The following is a 27,983-nucleotide window of genomic DNA, read 5'->3' on the forward strand; positions in this document are numbered from 1 at the left end:
GGTATTAAAAACACAACTGAATGAGAATCCATCCAAGTAATTGTTCTCTTTCTTATCATGATCTCCTAATACTTCTACCAGAGAACATGTATTTCTTGTGCACATAAAGAGCATTCTTACCATGTTTTGCATTTCATCAAAAACTTCTTGAGAGGTAAAATGATAATCAACCCGATCTCCTTCTCCAAAGTAAGGCAGTCTGGTGGTGTGACAGGCCCTGAAAACAGAAAGTGTCTCTTTCTATTAATTTGAAATTCAAAATGGAAAAGGTTTTGGCATAAAGTATGTTTTAAAAAATTAAAATGGATCCACAAATCATAAAGTAACGTAACCATGAAAACCCTGATGTTTGGCAGTGCTAGACATGTTCACTTGCTATGCTGTATGGGGGTTATACAAACTTTGGATTCAGTTCAGATCAGTCACTCAGTTGTATCTCTTTGTGACCCCATGGACTGCAGCATGCCAGGACTCCCTGTCCATCACCAGCTCCCGGAGTGTACTCAAACTCATGTCCATTGAGTCAGTGATGCCATCCAACCATCTCATCCTCTATCATCCGCTTCTTCTCCTGCCCTCAATCTTTCCCCAGCATCAGGGTCTTTTCAGATGAGTCAGTTCTTCGCATCAGATGGCCAAAGTATTGGAGTTGCAGCTTCAACATCAGTCCTTCCAATGAACACCCAGGACTGATCTCCTTTAGGATGGACTGGTTGGATCTCCTTGCAGTCCAAGGGACTCTCAAGAGTCTTCTCCAACACCACAGTTCAAAAGCATCAATTCCTCGGCGCTCAGCTTTCTTTATAGTCCAACTCTCACATCCATATGTGACTACTGGGAAAACCATAGCCTTGACTAGATGGACCTTTGTTGGCAAAGTAATGTCTCTGCTTTTTAATATGCTGTTTAGGTTGGTCATAACTTTCCTTCCAAGGAGTAAGAGTCTTTTAATTTCATGGCTGCAGTCACTGTCTGCAGTGATTTTAGAGCCCCCCAAAATTTAGTGTTGGATTATCAACACTAAGTTTTCACTTACTGTTCCTGACCACCTTCCGAGTCATGACCTCTGATATCGTATCATCAAACTTTAAGAAATAAAACAATATTTATTACCCATATACTTTTCACCCAAATGTTTTCATACTCTCCCTGGTCTATGGCTATTTTCTAGAATGCTCCCTACCCCATTCCTCTATCTGGTTAGCCCACTTGTCTTCAGGACTCAGTTTAAGTGTCACTCTCAAAAGGCCTTTCTGGACCCTCTGTGGCTGGGTTATGCACCTCTTCTTTATCCACCTGTAGTCTCAATGCCTGCCGCCAACTCCTCCCCCGCCCCCTTGTTCAGGACCCCATCTCCTCCACTGCTGGAGGGTGGAGACTGCTCGTTCCTCATTCCTGCCACACTGATCAATCTATATGAATTTCCTGAGGGACTCCATGATTCCAACACTGTATGGAATTCTCAGTATGGCATTCTCAGCTCAACCAGAGAGGGCTTTTCTGCCCGCTGTCTGAAATAACATCCCCACAGCTTCCTTGGTGGCTCAGATGGTAAAGAACCCACCTACAATGCAGGAGACCCAGGTTTGATCTCTGGGTTAGGAAGATCCCCTGAAGAAGAAAATGGAAAATGGCAACCGGCTCTAGTATTCTTGCCTGGAGAATTCTATGAACAGAGAGGAGCCTGGAGGGCTACAGTCCATGAGTCTCAAAGAGTCAGACACGACTGAGCACACACATGCATGCAACCAGCTCACCACACCCCAATTACCCTGTTATTCCTTCTCTTTTCTGTTTTTTCCTCTTTTCCCCAGGAGGATGTATGAATCATAAAGGGAGCACTTTATGTTCCTAAAAATTTTTTTCATTAATTTTTAAAAATTTCTGCCATACCACAATGTGAATCACCCTTAAGTATACATATTTCCCCTCCTTCTTGAACCTCCCTCCCACCTCTCCCCATCCCACCTCTCCAGGTAGTCACAGGGCACTGGGTTTGAGCTCCCTGTGTCATACAGCAAATTCCCACTAGCTATCTGCTTTACATATGGTAATGTATGTGTTTCACGCTGCTCTCTCAGTTCATCCCAGCCTCTCCTCCCCGCGCTGTATCCACACGTCTGTTTTCCATGTCTGCGTCTCTATTCCTGCCCTGCACATAGGTTCATCCTTACCATTTTTCTAGATTCCACATATATGCATCAATATACGTATTTGTTTTTCTCTTTCTGACGAACCGCACTTTGTCTAACAGGCTCTAGGTTCATCCACCTCACTAGAACTGACTCAAATGCATTCCTTTTTATGGCTGAGTAATATTCCATTGTGTATATGTACCACAACTTCCTTCTCCATCTGCTGATGGACACCTAGGCTGTGTCCATGTCCCAGCTATTGTAAATAGGGAGCACTTTATCTTGCTCATCGAATCTGCTACTTCATTCACAGTGCCTGGCCCACGGTAGGCATTTACTAAATATCTGTAACATGAATGAATTAATCAAACATGTGAGGTGGACAGTAGCTGTGATAAGCTCCATTTTAAGATGACTATAAAAATGACTTGCCCAGGGACTTCCCTGGTGGTTCAGTGGTTAAGACTCAGGAATTTTCACTGCAGGGGGCTCAGGCTTGATCCCTGGTTGGGTAACTAAGATCCCACATGACAGGTGGCATGCCCCCACCACCAAAAAAAAAAAAAAAAAAAGACCTGTCCAAGACCACAGAGCAGGCCAATACTGGTCCCAGAACTAAACTATGACTCCCAACTAGCCCAGGACTCTTGATTTCAGACATGCTGACTTCCCAATGCTAAGTTCTGGGAATGCAAACTGATTTTTAGATTATCCTATGGCTTTAAAACAGGAGATGCAAGTAGCTAGACAAATGACATGCTGTTTCACTGACTCCTCACAAAAAGATATGAGGTAGGTATTATTACCATTACCAATGGTTATATTACCATTACCACTGTTATTACCTCATTACTACTGTTCTCATTTTACAGATGATGAAACTGAGATACATAAGTGAAGTAACATGACTCAGTAACAACCACAGGATGACACTGAAGTCAAGTCCTTTTAGGATCACACTAAGAGGCAAGAATACACAGAAAAACTGTACAAAAAAGATCTTCATGACCCAGATAATCATGATGATGTGATCACTCACCTAGAGCAAGACATCCTGGAATGTGAAGTCAAGTGGGCCTTAGGAAGCATCACTACGAACAAAGCTAGTGGAAGTGATGGAATTCCAGTTGAGCTATTTCAAATCCTAAAAGATGATGCTGTGAATGTGCTGCACTCAATATGTCAGCAAATTTGGAAAACTCAGCAGTGGCCACAGGACTGGAAAAGGTCAGTTTTCATTTCAATCTCAAAGTAAGGAAATGCCAAAGAATGCTCAAACTACCACACAATTGCACTCATCTCACACACTAGTAAAGTAATGCTCAAAATTCTCCAAGCCAGGCTTCAGCAATATGTGAACCGTGAAATTCCAGATGTTCAAGCTGGTTTTAGAAAAGGCAGAGGAACCAGAGATCAAATTGCCAACATCTGCTGATGTTGATCAATGATCATTGATCATTGGATCATTGAAAAAGCAAGAGAGTTCCAGAAAAACATCTATTTGTGCTTTATTGACTATGCCAAAGCCTTTGACTGTGTGGATCACAATAAACTGGAGAATTCTGAAAGAGATGGGAATACCAGACCACCTGACCTGCCACTTGAGAAACCTATATGCAGGTCAGGAAGCAACAGTTAGAACTGTTGGAACAACAGACTGGTTCCAAATAGGAAAAGGAATATGTCAAGGCTGTATATTGTCACCTTGCTTATTTAACTTATATGTAGAGTACATCATGAGAAATGCTGGGCTGGAGGAAGCACAAGCTGGAATCAAGATTGCCAGGAGAAATATCAATAACCTCAGATATGCAGATGATACCACCCTTATGGCAGAAAGTGAAGAAGAACTAAAGAGCCTCTTGATGAAAGTGAAAGAGGAGAGTGAAAAAGTTGGCTTAAAACTCAACATTCAGAAAACTAAGATCATGGCATCTGGTCCCATCATTTCATGGCAAATAGATCGGGAAACAATGGAAACAGTGTCAGACTTTATTTTTTGGGGCTCCAAAATTACTGCAGATGATGATTGCAGCCATGAAACTAAAAGACGCCTACTCCTTGGAAGGAAAGTTATGACTGACCTAGACAGCATATTAAAAAGCAGAGACATTACTTTGCCAACAAAGGTCTGTCTAGTCAAGGCTATGATTTTTCCAGTAATCATGTATGGATGTGAGAGTTGGACCATAAAGAAAGCTGAGTGCTCCAACCAGTCCATCCTAAAGGAGATCAGTCCTGGGTGTTCACTGGAAGGACTGATGTTGAAGCTGAAACTCCAATACTTTGGCCACCTGATGCGAAGAGCTGACTCATTTGAAAAGACCCTGATGCTGGGAAAGATTGAGGGCAGGAGGATAAGGAGATGACAGAGGATGAGATGGTTGGATGGTATCACCGATTCAATGGACATGAGTTTGGGTAAACTCCGGGAGTTGGTAATAGACAGGGAGGCCTGGTGTGCTGCAGTTCATGGTGTCACAAAGAGTTGGACATGACTGAGTGACTGAACTGAACTAAGAGGGTAAAGTCACAACCTCAACATCTTCTCCATTTCAAAGTAAAAAACCAACAAGCTTTTATAATTCATACTATTGTTCCCCTGCTTTACAGCCAAGAACTAACAATAGTATAAATGTAAAGGTTTTAAGATCACATTTAAATTGCATACTGAAGAAAGTGCACATATTCTAAGAGAAGGCGGTCCAAACACCACAACCTTTGTTGAGGTGTTTGCTCGCACCAACATCTCTTCCCACCATTTGGCAGGGACCTGAGACCTTCTGTTTGTTGGTGTCCTTGACAGTCAGGACAGATAACTCAGTGACTTCGCTTCGGGTACGGTGCACCCTTAATGTAGCCTTTACACACTGTACTGAATTTGCATTTTCCAACAAAGGAATTGAGCGGCAGGGATTTTCTCAGAATTTCTAAAAGAAAGACAAAGCAAAGAAGCAATCTGAAGCTTCTAGGCAGGTAAATAAAGGGATGGCTTCACTGGCGTGGAGAATGCTGATGACAGAACCGGCATCCACTGTGGGACTTTCTATTAAGAAGGACCTGGGATGACCTACGGTTTTTTCAATCTGTCATCCAGTTTTCACATATAGAAATGTCTGCTCTGTAGCATGCTGTCCAAATATGAATATCTTAAAAAGGAAATACTTCATAGTGAAAGCAATGTTCATTAAACTGAGATAAACACAATACCAGATAAAGAAATTTGCTTGGGCCATCACCTTTAATATCTTTCCTGTCCCCGGTCTAAACATAATTTCAATTGTAATTTACATTTCTATGAGTTTATTTTTACTAACTTACTAGTTCAATCATGGTATGTTAGTTAAAACCTGGTTTGTGATGGGAGCCATATTCCCTGTTAGTTTCATTTAACAGACAAAAGAGCTGAGTTAGCAGTTAACCTCAGACTATAACACAGGTGCTCAAAAGTCTAAGGGTGAGTTGCACATTCTCAAAGGCTGATTCACTGGCCAGCTGTCATCTAGGATCCTAACAAACCAAGTCCGTGGGCTGGGGGAGATGATCAGGACAGAAAGGAATCTGGAAGGCCAGGCCAAATAATGAAATGTCTCTACATCCGGGAAGATATAAGAGAAGAAACAAAGATGTCTAAGAAGAGCTAGGAGATGGCTGAGGGAGTAGAAGTTTTTTCAGTGTAATTCAGAAGTGTGCAGATTTAGAATCTCAATTCTGGACCAGATTGCCTTAAGAAATAATGAACTTGTTACTGCAAATATTTAGGCAGAGCACATTTTGGCTGTGAGTGCATCCAAATTCAAGCATATTTATAGAATGCCATATTGTGAGCAAGGGAACTGGGTGTTCACAAATGCCCAGGTATTCTGAGGGTGCTTGGTAGGCATGCCGAATTGGTCCCAATGCCCAATGCAAATGTGTATCAGTAAGTCGCTGGATACAATTTAAGAGATCAGGAACACAGAAGATTCCAACATATACTGTGTCTGACTATCAAATTCCAGGGATCCACTACTCTGTCCACTTTCCAGTAACTACATACCACTTTCTAGTTCGTGCCACCAGCACCTGTCACTACATCCTCCCCAGTCTCCTAGTTTCCAGCCTTCCTTCCCCAAACCCTCTCCCAAACTGCCCACAGGGGCCACTTTCTGAAATGCAGCTGTGACCCTGACACTCCTCTGCTCAGAGATCCTTTATGGCCAAACCCCTGACTTTTTCTCTGGTCCCATCTTCTGCCATCTTCCTCCATGCTTCACGCCTAGGCAGGCTACAGAGTATAACACTCTCAGTTAATCAAATGTGCTGTTGTTCTTTCTGCCTGGACTGCATTCCCTGCTCAAATCTCACATCCCATTTACCCCTGATTTCTTCTGTCACAGAGGTTCTTCACTTCCCTCACCATCAGATCAGATCAGATCAGATCAGTCGCTCAGTCGTGTCCGACTCTTTGCGACCCCATGAATCACAGCACGCCAGGCCTCCCTGTCCAGCACTAACTCCCGGAGTTCACTCAGACTCACGTCCATTGAGTCACTGATGCCATCCAGCCATCTCATCCTCTGTCGTCCCCTTCTCCTCTTGCCCCCAATCCCTCCCAGCATCAGAGTCTTTTCCAATGAGTCAACTCTTCGCATGAGGTGGCCAAAGTACTGGAGTTTCAGCTTTAGAATCATTCCTTCCAAAGAAATCCCAGGGCTGATCTCCTTCAGAATGGACTGGATGGATCTCCTTGCAGTCCAAGGGACTCTCAAGAGTCTTCTCCAACACCACAGTTCAAAAGCATCAATTCTTTGGCGCTCAGCCTTCTTCACAGTCCAACTCTCACATCCATACATGACCACAGGAAAAACCATAGCCTTGACTAGGTTGGCAAAGTAATGTCTCTGCTTTTCAATATGCTATCTAGGTTGGTCATAACTTTCCTTCCAAGGAGTAAGCGTCTTTTAATTTCAAGGCTGCAGTCACCATCTGCAGTGATTTTGGAGCCCAGAAAAATAAAGTCTGACACTGTTTCCACTGTTTTCCCATCTATTTCCCATGAAGTGATGGGACCGGATGCCATGATCTTTGTTTTCTGAATGTTGAGCTTTAAGCCAACTTTTTCACTCTCCTCTTTCACTTTCATCAAGAGGCTTTTGAGTTCCTCTTCACTTTCTGCCATAAGGGTGGTGTCATCTGCACATCTGAGGTTATTGATATTTCTCCTGGCAATCTTGATTTCAGTTTGTGTTTCTTCCAGTCCAGCGTTTCTCATGATGTACTCTGCATATAAGTTAAATAGACAGGGTGACAATATACTGCCTTGACGTACCCCTTTTCCTATTTGGAACCAGTCTGTTGTCCCATGTCCAGTTCTAACTGTTGCTTCCTGACCTGCATACAAATTTCTCAAGAGGCGGTCAGGTGGTCTGGTATTCCCATCTCTTTCAGGATTTCCCACAGTTTATTGTGATCTACACAGTCAAAGGCTTTGGCATAGTCAATAAAGCACAAATAGATGTTTTTCTGGAACTCTCTTGTTTTTTTGATGATCCAGCAGATGTTGGCAATTTGATCTCTGGTTCCTCTGCCTTTTCTAAAACCAGCTTGAACATCAGGAAGTTCACAGTTCACATATTGCTGAAGCCTGGCTTGGAGAATTTTGAGTATTACTTTACTAGCGTGTGAGATGAGTGCCTATCTTGTTAGATGGCTTTACTTAACTGAATCTCATATAGGTTGTAGGCTGCCAGGAGGACAAGACCCATGTCTGCTTGTTTCACAGTTTTATCGCTGGAACAAGGCACACAGATAGTGCTTAAGAAACACTGACAGAAAGAATAAATAAACCACTCTACTAGTCTGTCACATCTGTATAAAGGGGCATTAGATTAGATGGCACTAGGGAGCTATAGCTCATATCATCTCATTTAGCTCAATAGCTATGAGTCTCTGATTTACCGTATTATTAGTAGAATATATTTAGTAGTCAACATCATGAAAAGGTTATAAAAATAAAGATTTCTCTAAGAAGAATAAGGTTTTGCTTTCATGCCTCTTCAGATCACTTTCAAGGCCTTAAATCTGGAAGATGAACAGGCGTGCTGGTATTGTTTTATGTTTCTCTCATTATCCAGCACTCTTCCAGGAAGCTACTGATCTGTGCAGTAATAGTAAGACTGGAAATAAGTGGAGAGACTCAGAAGGCATGGATGCATGCTCAGTTGCTCAGCCATATCTGACTCTTTGTGACCCTATGGACTATAGCTTGCCAGGCTCCTCTGTCTATGGGATTTTCCAGGCAAGAATACCAGAGTGGGTTGCCATGCCCTTCTCCAGGGGATCTTTCTGACTCAGGGATTGAACCTGCATCTCCTGCATTGGCAGGTAGATTCTTTATCAGTGAGCCACCTGGGAAGCCCCATCTTTAGGTCACTTATAACTAATACTGGTAAAGAAAGAACATCCAGCCTATTCCTAAAACCAAGAACAAATACTAAAATCAGATTCTGAGGCAAGAGAACAATCTCTCAGCCATCCCAATATCTGTTATACCACTGAGATACATTTTTAATATTTATACATCTGGATATGCAATTCAGTATGTGAATATTTCATTGAATGTCATGGTCTTGGGTAAATGCAATTTAAAAAGAAAGACAAAATGCCAGGAGAAAATGAGCTAACTAGGAGGGAAAGAAAAGATTCAAGCAAGCGCTAGAGAAAGTGCCCTTGTAAATGTTTATGTGTTTCACAATGAGACTATGTTCAAGCCTTTTTTCCCCATTTAATTAAAAATCAATAAAATTTATGTTGGCTGAAGACTAAAATAAAAGAAAAATCTAAACAAGAGCAATGGCTTGCCCCTGAGGATATGCTTTGGTTTTATCATTTGTTTTAATTAGAAAGTTGCCGCATATCATCATAGTACTATCTGACTTTCTTATTGCATGAAATTACTGGTTTCCTAATACTCTTTATAGTCCAATGATATGCTCTTTGGGCTCCCCAGGTGGCGCTCATAGTAAAACAACTCGCCTGCCAGCGCGGGAGAGATAAGAGATGCGGGTTCTATCCCTGGATGGGGAAGACCCCCTGGAGATGGGCATGGCAACCCACTCTGGTATTCTTGCCTGGAGAATCCCATGGACAGAGAAGCCTGGCGGGCTACAGCCCAAAGGGTTGCAAAGAGTCGGACACAACTGAAGCGACTTAGCAAGCACGCATGACATGCTCTTTGATCCATGCCTTGGTGAAATTCTTAGAATGACCCTCCTATTTACAAGCCCTGATCTCTGCCTCCATGAAGATGCCAATGCACAGTCAGACAAGGCTTTTGAGCCCATGAGGGAGGTGGGAGGGTGACTGCAGGTCTTTCCACTCAGGTATCTTTCTACTTGTCACTAATCCTATCCAGAGGAGAAAAATAGCAGTGGTAACAGTACCATTAGAGGAGCAGGAAGCTAATTTAGGATTTCCATTTTGTCATCCTGTGCCTCCAGACAAAGTGCATATGATGCTAACTATTTAAGGTCTGAGTTCCCCACCTTCAGAGTCTCTCCATTTATTTCCAAATACATTACAGACATTAAGGCAAGGGCCTCATCAATATTGTTCCCACTGCATCTTCAGGGCCCAACACATGGGAAGAACTCAATAAATCTTTATAGAAAGAATGGATGAACAAATGAATGAATCTCTTCATCTCTCCATGTACCCATCAGTGGAGGTTGGAAAAAAAAAAAAAAAACACCTATGCTTCTTAGCATAGTAATTTCCCACTGAATTTTGCAGGTAATACCACTAATTAACTCATCAGACAATCACTTAGTCATTCATTTAATAAATATTTCTCATGCAATTGGAAGTGCCTGGCCATCCACTGAACACTGGGAACTTAGTCATGAGCAAAGCTGGCATTGGTCCCCACCCTCACTGGGCTTACAGTCGAGAAGGGGAACCAGGCATTAAGTACATCATCAAAAGCATGATGGACAGATATTTGTAACAGTGGAAAAGCAGGATTTAATGAAAATGAACATTGGTGGGGTAGAGGTGGGGGCTATCCAGTGAGAATGTCAAGGCCAACTGGATAAGAACCTTGACGATGACTTAACAGACATCTCCAAGAACACATCTGGCCCTACATGCCTCAGAGAGTAAACCACAAACAAACACGAAGGATGGGCTCTGAATCATTTGCAACAGAACTGGTGTCAGACATGTGAAAGGACTTCTAAGCAGGAAAGCCTTGGTTCATGTAAGTTACTTTGGTTCGCTAAAAGGTTCCAGGTTTACACATTAGCACCATAGTCAAGAGATATCTTTTTTGCTCTAATTTGATCATCCATTCATTATGCTCCACTTATCTTTCGAAGCAGGTTCTATACCGCTGTATAAGCATAAAGACACTCTGCCCTTTTCAATTCTGATATTAAGTTTTAATTTACTTTTTATTGCTTCAGGGTGTTTAGAATAGATTAATGAGTAAATTCTTCTATAGTATTTGTTTCCTGGAGTTGCTCAAATGCTGGATATAATTTTATTCAGCATAAATGAACCTGTTTAACACAGTGTTTACATTGTTTGAACACATGTAGCTTAAGGGAAGGAACTTGTCTGTAACAGCATTAGAACATAACTTACATTTCTTTTTCTTGCCGTCTTATGTATCTTTGCAGTCACATTCTCAGCTCACTGAGAAACATCACTAATCTAAAAGTAAGGTCTTTGCTATATGTAAAAAAGAAAAGAGGAAGCCAGTTGAAAAGGCCACAGCGATAACTCTAACACTGAGACACAGAAACCTTTAAAAAGTCTCTAAGTCCAGCTGATGATTTCCCCGCAAGGTTCTTGTGTTTTGGATATATCCAGCTATTTTCACTGAGTCATTTGGGAATCACACAGCGAAATATCTGCCCCAGAAAACTGAAAGGGTACTGAATGCTAACCTGAGGGTAAGGAAAAGGAACCCTTTGGCTGTCATTTCTCATTCCTTCCTTCTGAAATATGACCTGAGCGGAAATAAAGCAGCTGACATGCTGGCAGCGTGCGCTCCGACAGTGATGAGGAGAGGCTGTGACTGGAGTGCAGACACACCCCCCACACCCCAATCATAATGTTGTGATTCGCGTGTCACACCACATGGCGATAGGAAGAGGCCATGCTCCAATACCACGAGGCTTAATTAAAACCACTACTACTACTACTAAGTCCCTTCAGTCATGTCCGACTCTGTGCAACCTCATAGATGGCAGCCCACCAGGCTCCCCCGTCCCTGGGATTCTCCAGGCAAGAACACTGGAGTAGGTTGCCATTTCCTTCTCCAATGCATGAAAGTGAAAAGTGAAAGTGAAGTCGCTCAGTCGGGTCCGACTTTAGCGACCCCATGGACTGCAGCCTACCAGGCTCCTCCCTCCATGGGATTTTCTAGGCAAAAGTACTGGAGTGGGTTGCCATTGCCTTCTCCGGTTAAAACCGCATGTAGTTCCAAATCTTGGAGCAGGATTTTGGCTGTGGCTGAGTGCATCAAAACATTTGGAGGGTTAAAGTAAAAAATAAACAAATAAATACAGTGTATATCACAGTGTAATAACCGGCAAAGCAGCTCATAAGCCTTCTATGCTTGTTTTTTAACTTGCTTAAAATTAATAGCCATTGTGAGCAACAGCTGACATTTTATAGCCTTAGCAGCCAATAAACTCACCCGTATCTGAAGTAAGTGCTGAACTGTCTGCAGAGGCGGTGAGCGAGTTCTCGTTTACCACATGCTTGAGGACCGGCCAATACCAGCATGGGGTACGGGGCATCCAGACTAGGCAGGGTGCTGCAACATAGGGCAGAGCGGGCACGCGCGTTAATGCATCCGGCGTGGAAAGCTGTCCACGTCGCAGTCACGGTGAATCCGGCTATCCGGCACTTGCTATCCGCAGACACGGTATGGAAGGACGGTCCTACTTTCCAGAAGCAAGTTGATTACAAAATAGCAAAGAATTTACTTTAACACCATTTTTTGAAGGAAAAAGACAGTAGGAGAGATACTCATTTCTGGTTGATGGAGTTTTCCCCCAAGAAATTCAAAATGAAAGAAATAAGCCTTGCCCTCTCAGAGGTAAACTTTTTCATATCTTTTTAAATAATTACTTTAATTGGCGGATACTTACTACACAATATTGTGATGATTTTTGCCACACACCAACATGCATCAGCCATGGGGTACGCATGTGTCCCCCCATTCTGAACCTTTCCTCCCACCTCCCTTCACACCCTGTCCATCTGGGTTGTCCCAGAGTACTGGCTTAAGGTGCCCTGCTTCATGCATCGAACTTGCACTGGTATCCTTTTTGCATATGGTAATGTACACGTTTCAATGCTATTATCTCAAATCATCCCACCCTCGCCTTCTCCCACTAAGTCCAAAAGTCTGTTCTGTGTCTCCTTTGCTGCCCTCAATGTAGGATCATTGTTACCATCTTTCTAAATTCCATACGTATGCATCAATTTACAGTATTCGTCTTCCTCTTCCTGACTTACTTCACTCTGTATAATAGGCTCCAGTTCTTATCTATTGATTTAGAACACTGATGTGGGGACTTTCCTGGTGGTCCAATGGTTCAGAATCCTCCTTCCAACACAGAGGATGTGGGCTCAGTCCCTGTCAGGGAACTAAGATCCCATGTGCCACGGGGCAGGTAAGGCTGCACACAACTCGAGAGGCCTATGTGCCACAAATACTGAGCCCTCAGGCTCTAGAGCTCAACCACCAAAACTAGAGAACGCCTGCATGCCACAACGGAGACCCAGGGCAGCCAAAATAATAATAATAAAGATAAAATGGCAAGTTTACTATAAAAAAGAACACATGTGTGCAAAGAAAATAATAATCACTAACATTTACATAAGCAATTACTATGTGCCACGCACTACTCTAGGCATCTTACGTGTATTACCCGATTTAATTATTGCAGGAAGCTAATGAATTCATTCTCCCCACTTAACAAACGAAGAAACTGAAGTACAGAGAGGTTAATTAACATGCTCAAAGTAACAGCTAGTAAGTGAGAGCTGGTATATGAATTTAGGCCTGGCTTCCAGGTCTAAAAGACCAATTTGGACTAATTTACATAAAATCTCTTACAACAGGCAGAGCTGAAGTGTGTGGGCTTCACTCATGACACAAATTCTAGAAATACAGACTAAAATATAATATTTTGAAAACAATATGGCTGAGGTGTAGATTCTATGAAGCACGGGGGCAGCACAGCATACGTTTTCAATCTCTCTGAACACTCACAGAAAGACAGAAAAACTTGAGAACAGAAGTCCATGGAAAATGTGGATAACAAAACCAGACGAAAAGCCACAAAGCCACAAGACCTTTATGGCACTGGAATCTGTGCAGGAGGAAGGAGGAGGGAGTGATGGGCAGCATTTGAGGACAACGGAACCCCAGAACAACACGTATCCAGCGAAAAGCAGGCAGGCTGGAACTGTACATGTCCAAAAGCCTACACATGAATGCTCATAAAAGCTGTATTTGCAGTAACCAAACACTGAGACCAGCCCAGATGTCCTTTGAGAGATGACTGGTTAAACTAATTGTGGTGTATTCAACAAGGAATACTACTCAGCAACACAAAGGAGTGAACCGTTGATACATTTAACAGCTTGGATGAATCTCCAGGGAATGAGGCTAAGCAAAAAAAAAAAAAAAAAAAGTCAACCCTCAAAGGTTATACATACACTATATGATTCCATTTATATAGGCTTCTTGAAATGACAACATTCCAGAGAAGGGGAACAGATTATGGGAAGATGAGAAGGATGGAGGCAGCTGTTGCTATTAAAGGGATTCACGTGACAAAACTCCTGTATCTTGACTGGAAGTATGTTGTGCTCAGTCATGTCCGACTCTTTGCAACCCCATGGACTGTACCCCTCAGGCTCCTGAGTCTATGGGATTTCCCAGGCAAGAATACTGGAGTGGTTGCCATTTCCTACTCCAGGGGATCTTCCCAACTCAGGGATCGAACCCACGTGTCTTGCATCTCCTGCACTGGGAGGCAGATTCTTTACCACTGTGCCACCTGGGAAGTTACCCATTTCCATCTTGAGTGGCGTGATGCTCATGTGAATCTACACATGTGATAAAATCGCACATAACTAAATGTACACACGAGTTCATGCAAAACTGGTGAAGTCTGATAAGGATGATGGACTGTATCAATGTCAGGTTCCTGGTTTTGATATTCCACTATAGCTAAGCAAGATATTACCACTGAGGGAGACTGGGTGAAAGATACCTAGACTTTTTCTGTATTATCTCTTAACTGCATGTGAATCTAAAATTGCCTCAATAATTTTTACGTGATTAAAGAGGAAAAATTTTGAAAGAAGTGATGAAAATTGGGGATAGGCAAAGAAGATCTACTTCCTAAAGGAGAAAACCAAAACCTACAGAACAGAGCAAATATTACAGACTGTCATTCAAGAAAAAAGTTTCCTGAAAAAAATAAATAACAGTATACAACATATCTGAGAATATTAGCCCAGAACAACTGGGCTAGAAATGCTGTGACAATAATAATAAGGCATAGTCTCGTAAAATTGCTGGACTTTAAAAAGGCAGTGCGTGCTCAGTTGTGTCCAATTATTTGCAACCCCATATACTGTAGCCCACCAGGCTCCTCTGTTCGTGGGATTTCCCAGGGAACAATACTGGAGTAGGTTGCCATTTACTTCTCCTTAAAAAAGGCAGAAGTGGGGGTAATTATTTAGCTAGAAAGAGAACACACGATTTATACAGGAAAGAAAATTAAATTGTCATCACATTTTTGACAGCAATTTTTGCACGAAAAGAAAATGGGAGAAGCCCTTTTAATATATTCCAGGAAGAAAAAAGTGTGAGTCACGGCTTTTATATACAGCAAAAACTGATTTTCTAGTGTAAAGGGCAGATAATCGTCCATATTATCAACATGGAAGATTTCAAGAGACACTGATTGCACAGCCCTTCCTAAGCACTGTGCTAAAGAACAAGCTTCATACAACTAAAATGACTCAAGAGGCATCACTATAAGGGCTGGCAGTGGGCAATAAATATGCAGTTACCCAGAGAACTAAGGCTAAATGACAGCAAAGGAGAAAGTGCAGTGTGTGATGGATATATGTTCTGACAATATAAATATAGTGCACTATTTTTAAAATGGAGTGATTGACACTTTTATGAAATATATACAGTAGGCAAATTCATAGAGACAGAAAGTATATTAGAAGTTACCAGGGGGTGAGGTAGCAGGAAATGGGGAGTTATTACCTAAAGGCTACAGAGCTTCTGTTCTGGGTGATGAGAAACTTGGAAACAGATGGTGGTGATGGTCGCACAATACTGTGAATATAATTAAGGCCACTAAACTGTACACTTCCAAGTGGTTAAAATGGCAAATTTTATGTTATATATATATATATTTTTTAACTGAAATAAAAAACAATGGGGGATGGTTAACAGGAAGAACATTAGCAAAATGGTTTTAATGCTTCAGTAATTATTACTACTGGTATTCTTACACTGTTGTGGTGTAATATGGGACATTAAAAAAAAGAGTAATCATGGGATGTTCTAATTTCAGCTTCTTCAATGTCTTTGGTGAGGGAGAAAAGGAGATATAGATGTAACACAGGTGAAGTTCAGTAAAAGCTCAACTGTAGTCTTGAAGCTGAATTGTATCAATTGAGGAGGTATTTTACTATTTCCTGGTGGCTTCCCTGGTGGCTTCCCTGGTGGCTAAGACAGTAAAGCATCTGCCTACAATGCGGGAGACCCGGTTTCTATCCCTGGGTTGGGAAGATCCTCTGGAGAAGGAAATGGCAACCCACTCCAGTACTCTTGCCTGGAAAATCCCATGGACAGAGGAGCCTGGTAGGCTACAGTCTATGGGGTCGCAAAGAGTTGGACACGACTGAGTGACTTCACTCACTTTACTATCTATTTATAGATAGAGCTATCTAGATACAGATTCAGTTCAGTTCAGTTCAGTTGCTCAGTCGTGTCTGACTCTTTGCAACCCCATGGACTGCAGCACGCCAGGCCTCCCTGTCCATCACCAACTCCTGGAGTTCACTCAGACTCACGTCCATTGAGTCACTGATGCCATCCAGCCATCTCACCCTCTGTCGTCCCCTTCTCCTCCTGCCCCCAATCCCTCCCAGCATCAGAGTCTTTTCCAATGAGTCAACTCTTCGCATGAGATGGCCAAAGTACTGGAGTTTCAGCTTTAGCATCATTTCTTCCAAAGAAATCCCAGGGCTGATCTCCTTTAGAATGGACTGGTTGGATCTCCTTGCAGTCCAAGGGACTCTCAAGAGTCTTCTCCAACAGCACAGTTCAAAAGCATCAATTCTTTGGTGCTCAGCTTTCTTCACAGTCCAACTCTCACATCCACAGGAAAAACCATAGCCTTGACTAGATGGACCTTTGTTGGCAAAGTAATGTCTCTGCTTTTCAATATGCTCTCTACATTGGTCATAATTTTCCTTCCAAGGAGTAAGCGTCTTTTAATTTCATGGCTGCAGTCATCATCTGCAGTGACTTTGGGGCCCCAAAAAATAAAGTCTGACACAGTTTCCACTGTTTCCCCATCTATTTGCCATGGAGTGATGGGACCAGATGCCATGATCTTCGTTTTCTGAATGTTGAGCTTTAAGCCAACTTTTTCACTCTCCTCTTTCACTTTCATCAAGAGGCTTTTGAGTTCCTCTTCACTTTCTGCCATAAGGGTGGTGTCATCTGCATATCTGAGGTTATTGTTATTTCTCCCGAGAATCTTGATTTCAGCTTGTGCTTCTTCCAGCCCAGCGTTTCTCATGATGTACTCTGCACATAAGTTAAATAAGCAAGGTGACAATATACAGCCTTGATGTACTCCTTTTCCTATTTGGAAGCAGTCTGTTGTTTCATGTCCGGTTCTAACTGTTGCTTCCTGACCTGCATACAAATTTCTCAAGAGGCAGGTCAGGTGGTCTGGTATTCCCATCTCTTTCAGAATTTTAGAAGAGGTGCCAAGAATGCACAGAAGAACTGTACAAAAAAGATCTTCATGACCCAGATAATCATGATGGTGTGATCACTCACCTAGAGCCAGACATCCTGGAATGTGAAGTCAAGTGGGCCTTAGAAAGCATCACTACGAACAAAGCTAGTGGAGGTGATGGAATTCCAGTTGAGCTATTTCAAATCCTGAAAGATGATGCTGTGAAAGTGCTGCACTCAATTTGCCAGCAAATTTGGAAAACTCAGCAGCGGCCACAGGACTGGAAAAGGTCAGTTTTCATTTCAATCCCAAAGAAAGGCAATGCCAAAGAATGCTCAAACTACCACACAATTGCACTCATCTCACACGCTAGTAAAGTAATGCTCAAAATTCTCTAAGCCAGGCTTCAGCAATACATGAACCGAGAAATTCCAGATGTTCAAGCTGGTTTTAGAAAAGGCAGAGGAACCAGAGATCAAATTGCCAACATCTGCTGGATCATCGAAAAAGCAAAAGAGTTCCAGAAAAACATCTATTTCTGCTTTATTGACCATGCCAAAGCCTTTCACTGTGTGGATCACAATAAACTGGAAAATCCTGAAAGAGATGGGAATACATTGTGATTGGGAAATACCATTTCTCACTAAAACGAACTAGGGCTTCTTGGAGAAACGGCTGATTTCAGAGTTCGGACAAGGCTTGGACAACATCAGTCTGAAGAACCTTGTCATATGAGAGAGGTAGAAAGCCATCACTGACTATGAGGCCAGAGTCAAGACAATATGAAAAATCCATTTTCATATTCGCTTCTTACTTCAGTCTCGCCAGGAGAGAGGACAGTGATTCCCCAGTATCACAGCCTAAAAGTTCCAAGAGAAAGAGTCAGGGTTTCTTTCCTGGAGGTTGACTTCTGGGGCTGCCAGGGAGCATGTCCTGACCCAGGGTGGGAAGGACACAGCATGCCTCCTCCTACCTCCACGAGCTTTACATCATGGACACTGCTCCATCCCAGGGCATCTACGGTGGCTTGGCCATTTGCTATTCTCTGTCTGACAGCCAGAAATGATCAAGAAATGTGCGTTTATCAGACACTGCTGTAAATTTGCTTGATACATATTTTTATATAAATGTACCCTAAAGCATGAAACAACTAGCAATCTCATAAACTAGAAAAGAAATACAATGAGGACAATAAATGCCCTTCTTTTAAATCAAATGTGCTTTTCCAGATGTATGCAAATAAATGATAAATCATTTCACCTAGAGGGCTACCATAAATATATAAAACTGTCAACGTCTACATGATTAAATTACATGTAAAAAATCATGTCCTGGATGCAAAATAAAACATTTTCTCTCTGTGGGAAACCAACCGGGTGGAGTATAGGACCAGACCACATGAAGAAGAGGAGCCATTTATAACCTAGAGATTTTACAAGTATTTTTCAAATGCCTTTGGGTACTGATAGAAATTCTGTATTATACTTATAGTGTCAATGGCCATCTGCTTCGACAGAGTGTTTAAAAAGAAATGGAGAAATTGTGGTAAATCTGTCTTCAAACTTAGAGGTGAGGGTCTCTATTCCTGTGTTCAGACAAGCTGGGTGACTCCTCCCTGTGGGGTTGATTGCAGCTCAGCGCAACCCCTGGAAAGGCTGTTTCAGTTCCCCTTCGGCGAGCAGGGACTCTACGGACTCTCTAATATAGAACCCGTGGTCACGGGTGCTCTTTGGCAGGGATTTCTAGCATCCACTCACAGCTAAGGAAAAATTGTCAGTGGATAGAGACCATCACAGTTCTCTGTTGATGAGGCGAGGGTCTGGGGTTCTCTCCTATAGCAGGTCTGTCGGCAAATTTTTTTTCCTTTTTCATTTCACCATCCTATGTCACAGGCTTCCCTGGTAGTAGCTCAGCTGGTAAAGAATCCGCCTGCAGTGCGGGAGACCGCGGTTCGATCCCTGGGTCAGGAAGCTCCCCTGGAGAAGGGATAGGCTACCCACTCCAGTATTCTTGGGCTTCCCTGATGGCTCAGCTGGTAAAGCATCCACCTGCAATGTGGGAGACCTGGGTTCGACACAGAAGGGAACAGGTACCCACTCCAGTATTCTGGCCTGGAGATTTCCATGGACTGTATAGTCCATGGGGGTCACAAAGAGTTGGACATGACTGAGCGACTTTCACTACCATGTCACAGGCTAGCCACCATTCAAGAGTCCAGATGAAAGAGAGAAGTTGAATCCACTTATTGCCACACTTGGGAAAATGCCAACAAGGGAGTCCCATGTTTGAACATCTGATGATGATATGCTATATCCGAGACAATACAACCTGTCAAATGAAGACCCGATCCCTTCCTCAGAGAGGTGAGAAAGGAATGAGTCACAAGGGAGATGGCTAGGGCAATGAGGAGGTTGTCCTGTGCTGACCACCCCGAGTTCCACCCAAGGCGTCTCTCAGAATACCTGTCAAAGATCCTCTGTGGCTGCATCACGCTGTTGACCACATGGGTCATGTGATCTTGGGCCGCGACCACTTCCGGGGGAGGGTTGTATTTATTCACGGCCGAGATCTTTTCCAAAATTAGAAATGCAAAGGGGAAAAAAAATTCATTGTACAAGAAAGACAAGACTTTCTTTACTGAAATGTTCTAGACATGCAACCAGGAATCTGTGTTCTGGGTTCATGTCTACTCTAGCTTTCCTAAAACCTAAAGAATGATAATTCTTTCAAAATATTGAACTGGAACCCCTTGGTCACCTATTTCTTTATATTTTCTGGTTTGGGGGGGAAAAAGCAAAAAAAAAAAAAAAAAAAAAACCCTCAAAAGTCTAAGATTACCTTTAATACAGTAAATGTTTCAACTTTTACTAAGAGAAGAATAAAATTCTTAGTTCCAGATTTCAGGTAGCTGTTATTGTAGAAGTTTTCCTCCTGCCATCATACCAAGAACTATTCCTATTATCTCAAATTCTACTAAACCTCCTCCTCTTTTAATATAACTTTCTCTTTTCCAAAGATACAGGCCTTTTCCTCATGACAGACAGTTGTCTGTTCCCCGGCTTTGCTATCACTCTAAATACAGTATACTTGTCTACCACATCTTTATCTAATGTGTGGTTTTGAATGTTATCCCCTTTGCAAAACATTAAAGGGAAAGAGAAATCTAATAAGTGCCTCTGAGTGTGAGAATAATAACAGACCAGCATCTATAACTATTTTTAACCAAGATTTCAGAAAGACATTTATGAACTGGAATATATCTGCCTCTCTGCATATTTATACCTGCTCTTTCACGCCCATCTCAACTTTGCATCAGGTGTAAGAAATCCCTCATTAGTAGAGATCTCAGCTGACACCTGTCACGACAGCATGACAAATTGGCTACCACAGGTATGGTGTGGGGAGGCAGGTGCTAGCATTCAAGGTCTGGTTACTCTCAAGTTGCGTGTCCAGAAAAGAATCATTATCTTAAAGAGGAGAATAAAGGATTTAAAAAACCAGAGTAGTGATTTGAGTCCTTTACAGTGATGTGGTAGAATGACATTGTAATTCATTTCATTATTAAGTGAAGATTTAGAGGAACACAGAATCATACATCCCCCACATATGATAATTTTCCAAACTTATAGTCAGCCTTACAGCTGCCAGCCTAGGTACATGAAGGCTGCTTCTGTCTCCCATGGCCAGTCTCCTTACTGTACCAAAAGCAGGGCTTTCACTGCGTTTGTGTTGACACTCAGCTCTGCAGAGGGTTAAACAACTAGACTCTAGGACAAGGAAATGCTCCTTAAATAAATAATGAATGAGCATACGGTTATATGCTCATTTCTGGATTGCAATGGTCCTGCAGCAGACGGCATGAGCTTTTGAACCTATCAACTCATAAACATGTGAAATATGACTACATACCTTTTCGTCTACTTTAATCTTCTTCTGATCCAATTCTGTTAATCGGAGTAGCATAAAAATGACGAAGGACCAATAGTCAGGTTTTTCCTGTTTAAAATATCAAGAGGGTTATTTTGTTACCTTCCTTTTCCCAAATTAAAAAGCAGTAGCAGTCTGCTTTCATGAGCCAAGGCCTTTTACCCACGAATGCTGTCATTCACACACACACACACACACACACACACACACACACACACACACACACACACACACACTAGGTTTTCACATTTTCACAATTGCAGTCCCCTGATATTAACAACTCAAATGCAGACTCTGCCTTGTAACTTATAAAGCTTTTCAAATGTGTGATCTTGTTAATCTCCCTGTGAGATAGGCAGGACAAACCTGATTATCTTCATCTCTAAAGAGAAAAACACCTAAGGCTCAGGGAGGTGGAGTATTTCATCTGATGTTCCATGGCCAGTGACTGAAACCCTATCTTCTAACTTAAAGGAGTTCCATTATTATAATAGTAGCAGTCCTTATGATTAATTCCTCATTATTTCTTTGTGTTGTTTTATATTAATTTTGTATCATTAATTATGACTGTTTTACAATAATAAAATGATATTCATTTATAGGACAGTTCCCTTAATACTCTATCATCTGCTGTGCTAGGACTATCTGCTTTTTAGAAATATAATTAGTTACATTGTATCAAGAAGCTACGTCTCTTTGAAGGGAAAGATATTAAGTGGGTGATGCATTTTGTAGATGAGAATACACATGAAATGAATATACAATGGCATCTTTTGTGTACTTCAAAGTGCATATGTGGGAGGGGCTTATAAATAAATGAGGTAACATTGTGAAAGGGTTTGGGCTATTTATTTATGCAAACACCTGGATGCTCTTTATGGGTCTGAAACTGGGAGGGATGGCCACTTTAAACCCCTTCCTTTCCAGGGGACGCTTTTACAGTGTCTGCCACTATTCCCATACCAAGCGTTGTTTTTACTTTCAGACTGTACTTTTCATTTTTCATTTTGATTTTTTGCCTGCCTAGTTATGTTTCTCAAGTCATACACGCACAAAGAAAGGTACTCAGAGATATATACAAATTCGAGAATCTACGGCAAAGTGAGCAAAGGATATAGATTCAAAGGGGAATGAATGACATTTGCACAAAGAGGGAGGGACAGAGTTGAGCAGAAAGGATCTATCATTGGTGACAAAAAAGAGAGGACCCAGAAAAAAGAAAAAGCCTGGATCTTTGATATCCAAAGGTGAAGAATCACTAGGATATAAATGATTTTTTTCCTATAATCATTTTACAATGCCAGTTTTACAGCAATCGCCAGGATAATTTCTTTAGGTGTCTAATCTTAGACTTCTCCCTGATATAAAATAGGAGCCACATTCCATCTACACCTCAGGCTGCTAAGTCGCTTCCATCGTGTCCGACTCTGTGCGACCCCAGAGACGGCAGCCCACCAGGCTCCCCCATCCCTGGGATTCTCCAGGCGAGAACGCTGGAGTGGGTTGCCATTTCCTTCTCCAATGCATGAAAGTGAAAAGTGAAAGTGAAGTTGCTCGGTCGTGTCCGACCTTCAGCGACCCCATGGACTGTAGCCCACCAGGCTCCTCCGTCCATGGTATTTTCCAGGCAAGAGTACTGGAGTGGGGTGCCATTGCCTTCTCCACACCTCAGGCATTCTTACACTAAAAAGACATTGCTCTATAATCTCAATAGGTCCCTCTTGATAATCTTTGTTACCATGTGGATGAGTCACAAATGGTCATACAGAGTAGACAACTAATATTCAATTTCAGGCTTTACCTGCACCAGTGGTGGAGCACGGGTATGACTTTGCTTACCCTTCTAATAGAGAATGGTGATAAACACACTGTATTCACATTCTTCATGTTCTATCAAAAGTATTTCATAAAGAAGAATTCCAAGAATGTTCTCATCCCTAACCCCCACCCTCAAAACAAAGGACGTCTTACCCGAATTGGATTTCTCAGAAGATTGAGAACTCGAAGGAGAGGTAGGTTTTCAATGTATTCTATTTCACCCAGCTCAGCAACCTGTTTAACAGAAAAACAAACACACACACACACAGACAATATTATCAACAGACTAAATGTACCAAGACAACAGAGAACATAATATAAGAGGAGCTACACTGGATCCTTTAAACTCAACTTATTTTAAAAATTGCTCTTGTGAATATCTAGCTTTTCAATGAGAATTCCATAAAGTCACACAGAACAAGAGAATAACTGCATATTCCTTCAATAAATGTAAACTCACAGTCACATTTTCTTTTCTCCCCTCTGGATAGAAAACAGTGAGGTGGACAGATGTTCCTCATCTCATCCACATTTAAGGCAGGAATAAAATAGTATGTAGAAACAGAGAAAATGCAACAAAGGCACGCATGGGCTATGCGGCTCTCCCCATCACTCATCCTATCTAGCCTCCAGTTCCCCAGTCCCCCTCCCCACCACTGGTTCTGCAGGTTATTGTGGTTATTTGTGACTGGGGAAGCCTTCTTACTGCATGCAGCTCTATCATTTTATCAATGAGGTCACTGTTTTAAGAAAAGATAAAAATGGCAAGTTGCATGACATATTTCTTGATGTCAATGTTACATGACTTCACCTGAAAACTCTTTGCTAAACTGTACATTTATGAGTTATACATAACTCTTGAGAAGACTCTCAAGAGTCTTCTCCAACAACATGGTTCAAAAGCAACAATTCTTCGGCTGTGTAGATCACAACAACTGTGGAAAATTCTTAAAGAGATGGGAATACCAGACCACCTTACCTGCCTCCTGAGAAACCAGTATGTAGGTCAAGAAGCAACAGTTAGAACCAGACATGGAACAATGGAATGGTTCAAAATTGGGAAAGGAGTACATCAAGGCTGTATACTGTCACCCCGATTATTTAACTTATATGGAGAGTACATCATTTGAAATGCCAGGCTGGATGAAGCACAAGCTAGAATCAAGGCTGCCAGGAGAAATATTAATAACCTCAGATATGCAGATGACATCACCCTTATGGCAGAAAGCAAAGAGGAACTAAAGAGCCTCTAGGTGAAGATGAAAGAGAAGAGTGAAAAAGCTGGCTTAAAGCTCAACATTCAAACAGCTAGGATCATGGCATCTGGTCCCATCACTTCATGGCAAATAGATGGGGAAACAATGGAAACATTGACAGACTTTATTTTGGAGGGCTCAAAAATCCCTGCAGATGGTGACTACAGCCATGAAATTAAAAGATGCTTGCTCCTTGCAAGAAAAGCTATGACCAACCTAGACAGCATGTTAAAAAACAGAGACGTTACTTTGCCAACAAAGGTCCGTCTAGTCAAAGCTATGTTTTTTCCAGTAGTCATGTATGGATGTGAGAGTTGGAGTATAAAGAAAGCTAAGGGCTAAAGAATTGATATGTTTGGATCGTAGTGTTGGAGAAGACACTTGAGAGTCCCTTGGACTGCAAGGAGATCCAACCAGTCCATCCTAAAGGCGATCAGTCCTGAGTGTGCACTGGAAGGACTAATGCTGAAGCGGAAGCTCCAATACTTTGGCCACCTGATGAGAAGAACTGACTCATTGGAAAAGACCCTGATGCTGGGAAAGATTGAAGGCAGGAGGAGATGGGGATGACACAGGATGAGATGGTTGGGGTGCATCACTGACTCGATGGACATGAGTTTGAGCAAGCTCCAGGAGATGGATAAGGACAGGGAAGCCTGGCGTTCTGCAGTCCATGGGGTCGCAAAGTCAGACACGACTGAGTGACTGAACAACAACAACCACAAAACCATATGAAGAGATTTGGAACCTGGTCTTATGACTTCTTAGGTCTTATGACTTCTTAAGTCTAATAATTTCATGAAGTCTATGACTTCATAAGACATATGGGACAGTGAACAAACGCATTAAGCTTAGAAGTTGACCATTTAATATGCAAGTCACATGAAAATGAGGAACAGTTTTTCCTGTTATTAAAAATCCACTCTTGCCAGACTTAAAGACTGTCCTTTTTTTGATTTTTAGAAATATAACAGCTAATGGAAGCTCACTGGAGAAAGTCATTAGATTCAGCTGATGAGCACCATCACGGCTGAACAGAGAAACGTCTCCTCAGAAATTCATCTTATACTCTCTATGTCTCTTTTAGGGTCAGGCAGACTTTTCATTTTCAAGAAGTAAATAATCAACTTACTTGTGAGATCTTTCCCAAAAATACAACAAAGTACTCAAGATGAATAAAATCACAAAGTAGATCTTATCGCAGAAGAAGTGAGCTACAGGTACCAACTGAATATATCATTATTAGGAGCATACATGCTTTATTAAAAATAAAATATAATTCAGAGTGAAAGCCAATTGATATAATTTGTGAAGTAATGTGTGCATTAAGCCAGAATGGAAATCTGAATAAGTCCAGTCTCCAAATGTATCCAAGTTGCAAACATAGGCTATTGTTACAAATAGGATATGAGAATTCACTTCCTGGGTCTCTTCTCATTAAATGGAGGCAACACCAGCCTGAGGCTATTCTCTTGGCTCCAGTTTCCCTGCTCTGACATGTCAGACATTCCTAATGCAATCTTTCTACCCCAAATTTCACATGAACATATCTACTTCACAAAGTCATGCGCCCTTGGTTGCAGTTTAAACCTTCAAAATTATGAAATCAGGAATGCTTAAAAGCTAAGAATCACTATTTATTAAAAAAATAAAAAAGCCCTTCACCTATTGCTCCAGGAGGTTTTCTAGAATATTTCTGAGCTGGCATTGCATGTGATAGCACTTGAGACATTAATAATGGGTCCTAATATGTTCTCTTATGTAGACACTAAAACCAAGACACTTAAAGTATGACATTACCTTATTATCCTCGAGGTTGATCACTTCCAAGAAATCATGACCCTCTAAGCCTTGGAGGCTACTGATCTGATTCTGGCTCAGATCGAGGATCTGCAGGACTCTTAGGTCATCCAAACCTGTCATCTTCTCAATCTGGTTATTGCTCTAAAATTGATAAAAATACACTTAATGTCCTAAAGAGAAAACTGCAGTGACAAGTTTTCATTCTGGGTACACTGCCTCAAACCTCTTAAAATCAGTAAGACATTCTTGTCTCCCTCTATTCCCATCATTCACCTCCCTAAACACATATACATACATCATAGAAAGAAATCACGGTATTTCAGCTGGAAGACTCAGAACTTAATATTTTTTGCTAGAGATAAGCAGATAAATGTTCATAGGAACATTGTTCAGTAAGAAAGACAAAAGCTAGGCAGTATAAAATTTGGACATTGCTAACCTCAAGCCTAATGGCAGCATGACTCCATGCTCCTCTTTAGAAATATAAATTTAACAACAATTCTTTCATGGCCATTTTAACAAACCACTTGAATGCTACAACTCCCACATCTACTCTGTCTTCAGAAATATTCTGAATATAATCACTTCATATCACAAGGTTTGTGGCAGTCTGATATATGCTTCTGCTTATTCATGCTCTTGGTACCTTTCTCTCCTCTTGAATCCAGGCTGCACCTATGACCTGCCTTCACCCAAAGAATATGGCACAAGTGTCCTAGTTACAAATCTAAGACATAAGAAGGCCTGGCAGTGGCTCCTTTTGTGTTTTGGAGCCCTGAGCTGCCATGTAAGAACTCTAGCTCCTCTAGAAAGAATCTGTGGAGATGTTAAACAGAGAGGAGCCCTGAGACTAGAGAGAGAGAAGAAACTCAGCTACTGTAGCATCTCCGCTGAGCCCAGCCCCCAGTCAATCTGCTAGCTGGACAAGGCAAGACCAGCAGAACCACCCATCTGAGCCCAGCTCAGATTACAGAACTGCAAAATAACAAAATGGTTCACTAACAGAATTTCTCAACACCACTACATTTTGGGGTGGCATGTTTTACAACAATACATACACAAACTAAGTTCTTAAATAATTCACACATAAACATCTTCTTAGACAACACCATGAAACAGAGAAAGATATAAGACTTAAATGTTGTTCTCTTTTCCAACCCCCATGAACCCATAACACAAATTATGGTGGTAACAACAATTTGCATTTTCTTGTACATTTCCCAACACATGCAAAATTCCTTGTGCTCATACAGAGAAAGATATAAGACTTAAATGTTGTTCTCTTTTCCAACCCCCATGAACCCATAACACAAATTATGGTGGTAACAACAATTTGCATTTTCTTGTACATTTCCCAACACATGCAAAATTCCTTGTGCTCATTAGTCTTTGAAGTATAAGAATATGTCCCAGTAAAGCTAAACTCTGAGTTGAGAATCACAGTAAAGAGTAATTTTGAGGTTTCAACTAATGCCATGTTATACCCATCCTTAACCTTTTAAAACTTTTACTGACCACTTTATAACTAAAAAATTTTAGTATTCTCTACCATCTATAATATTTTTCCTGGTACATGTTTCCTGATACATTTAATAGTAAGAGCTCATTTTCACCCAATTTTTCATAAGATTTCACTTTAATAATGAGCAAGATTTATATTCATTAATATAATTTTATGGTTCTTTAAAATATATTAATAAAATGTTGATAATCTATAAAGCTGGATGATAGTACATGGGATTCATTAAACTATTCCCTTTATTTTTATATATGTCTGAAAAATTCCATAATGAGAAGGAAGAATACTAATGACCCCATTTGCCTAAGTCAAATTTCCTACTGTTCAAAAAAGTTCTAGAAAGAGTAATAGAAAAAGGAAAGGAAAAAACTACACTGAACATAATGTCCATATTAATTTAACTTATTGAAATAGGACCTCAATATCCTATTTAAAATATACCCACATATCAAGTTTATACATAATACACTTCTTCCTAAAGACTTTTGATGTGCCATAGATGTGGAAGATAAACTGT

At 41.4% G+C, this 27,983-nt stretch overlaps 1 protein-coding gene across 4 annotated transcripts in view; it reads right to left on the minus strand.

The window, feature by feature from the left end:
- Positions 1–27,983, minus strand: part of LRGUK (leucine rich repeats and guanylate kinase domain containing) — a 101,866-nt gene that overhangs the window by 45,942 nt on the left and 27,941 nt on the right. For all 4 annotated transcript variants that reach the window (XR_015162066.1, XM_086395575.1, XM_086395576.1 and 1 more), the window contains exons 7-12: positions 25,945–26,088; positions 23,042–23,122; positions 21,053–21,139; positions 19,606–19,712; positions 11,821–11,940; positions 121–217 (exon numbers count right to left, since the gene is read on the minus strand). Coding sequence is in view for 3 of the 4 variants with exons in the window: in XM_086395575.1 (XP_086251701.1) it covers positions 121–217; positions 11,821–11,940; positions 19,606–19,712; positions 21,053–21,139; positions 23,042–23,122; positions 25,945–26,088 (636 nt within the window). In the remaining variant the exon portion in view is untranslated. The remainder of the gene's footprint in view (positions 1–120; positions 218–11,820; positions 11,941–19,605; positions 19,713–21,052; positions 21,140–23,041; positions 23,123–25,944; positions 26,089–27,983) is intronic.

Source organism: Bos grunniens, chromosome 4 (genome assembly GCF_055505025.1).
Source record: "Bos grunniens cultivar Pamir isolate PY7600 chromosome 4, Bosgru_T2T1.0, whole genome shotgun sequence".
Lineage (NCBI taxonomy): Eukaryota > Metazoa > Chordata > Mammalia > Artiodactyla > Bovidae > Bos > Bos grunniens.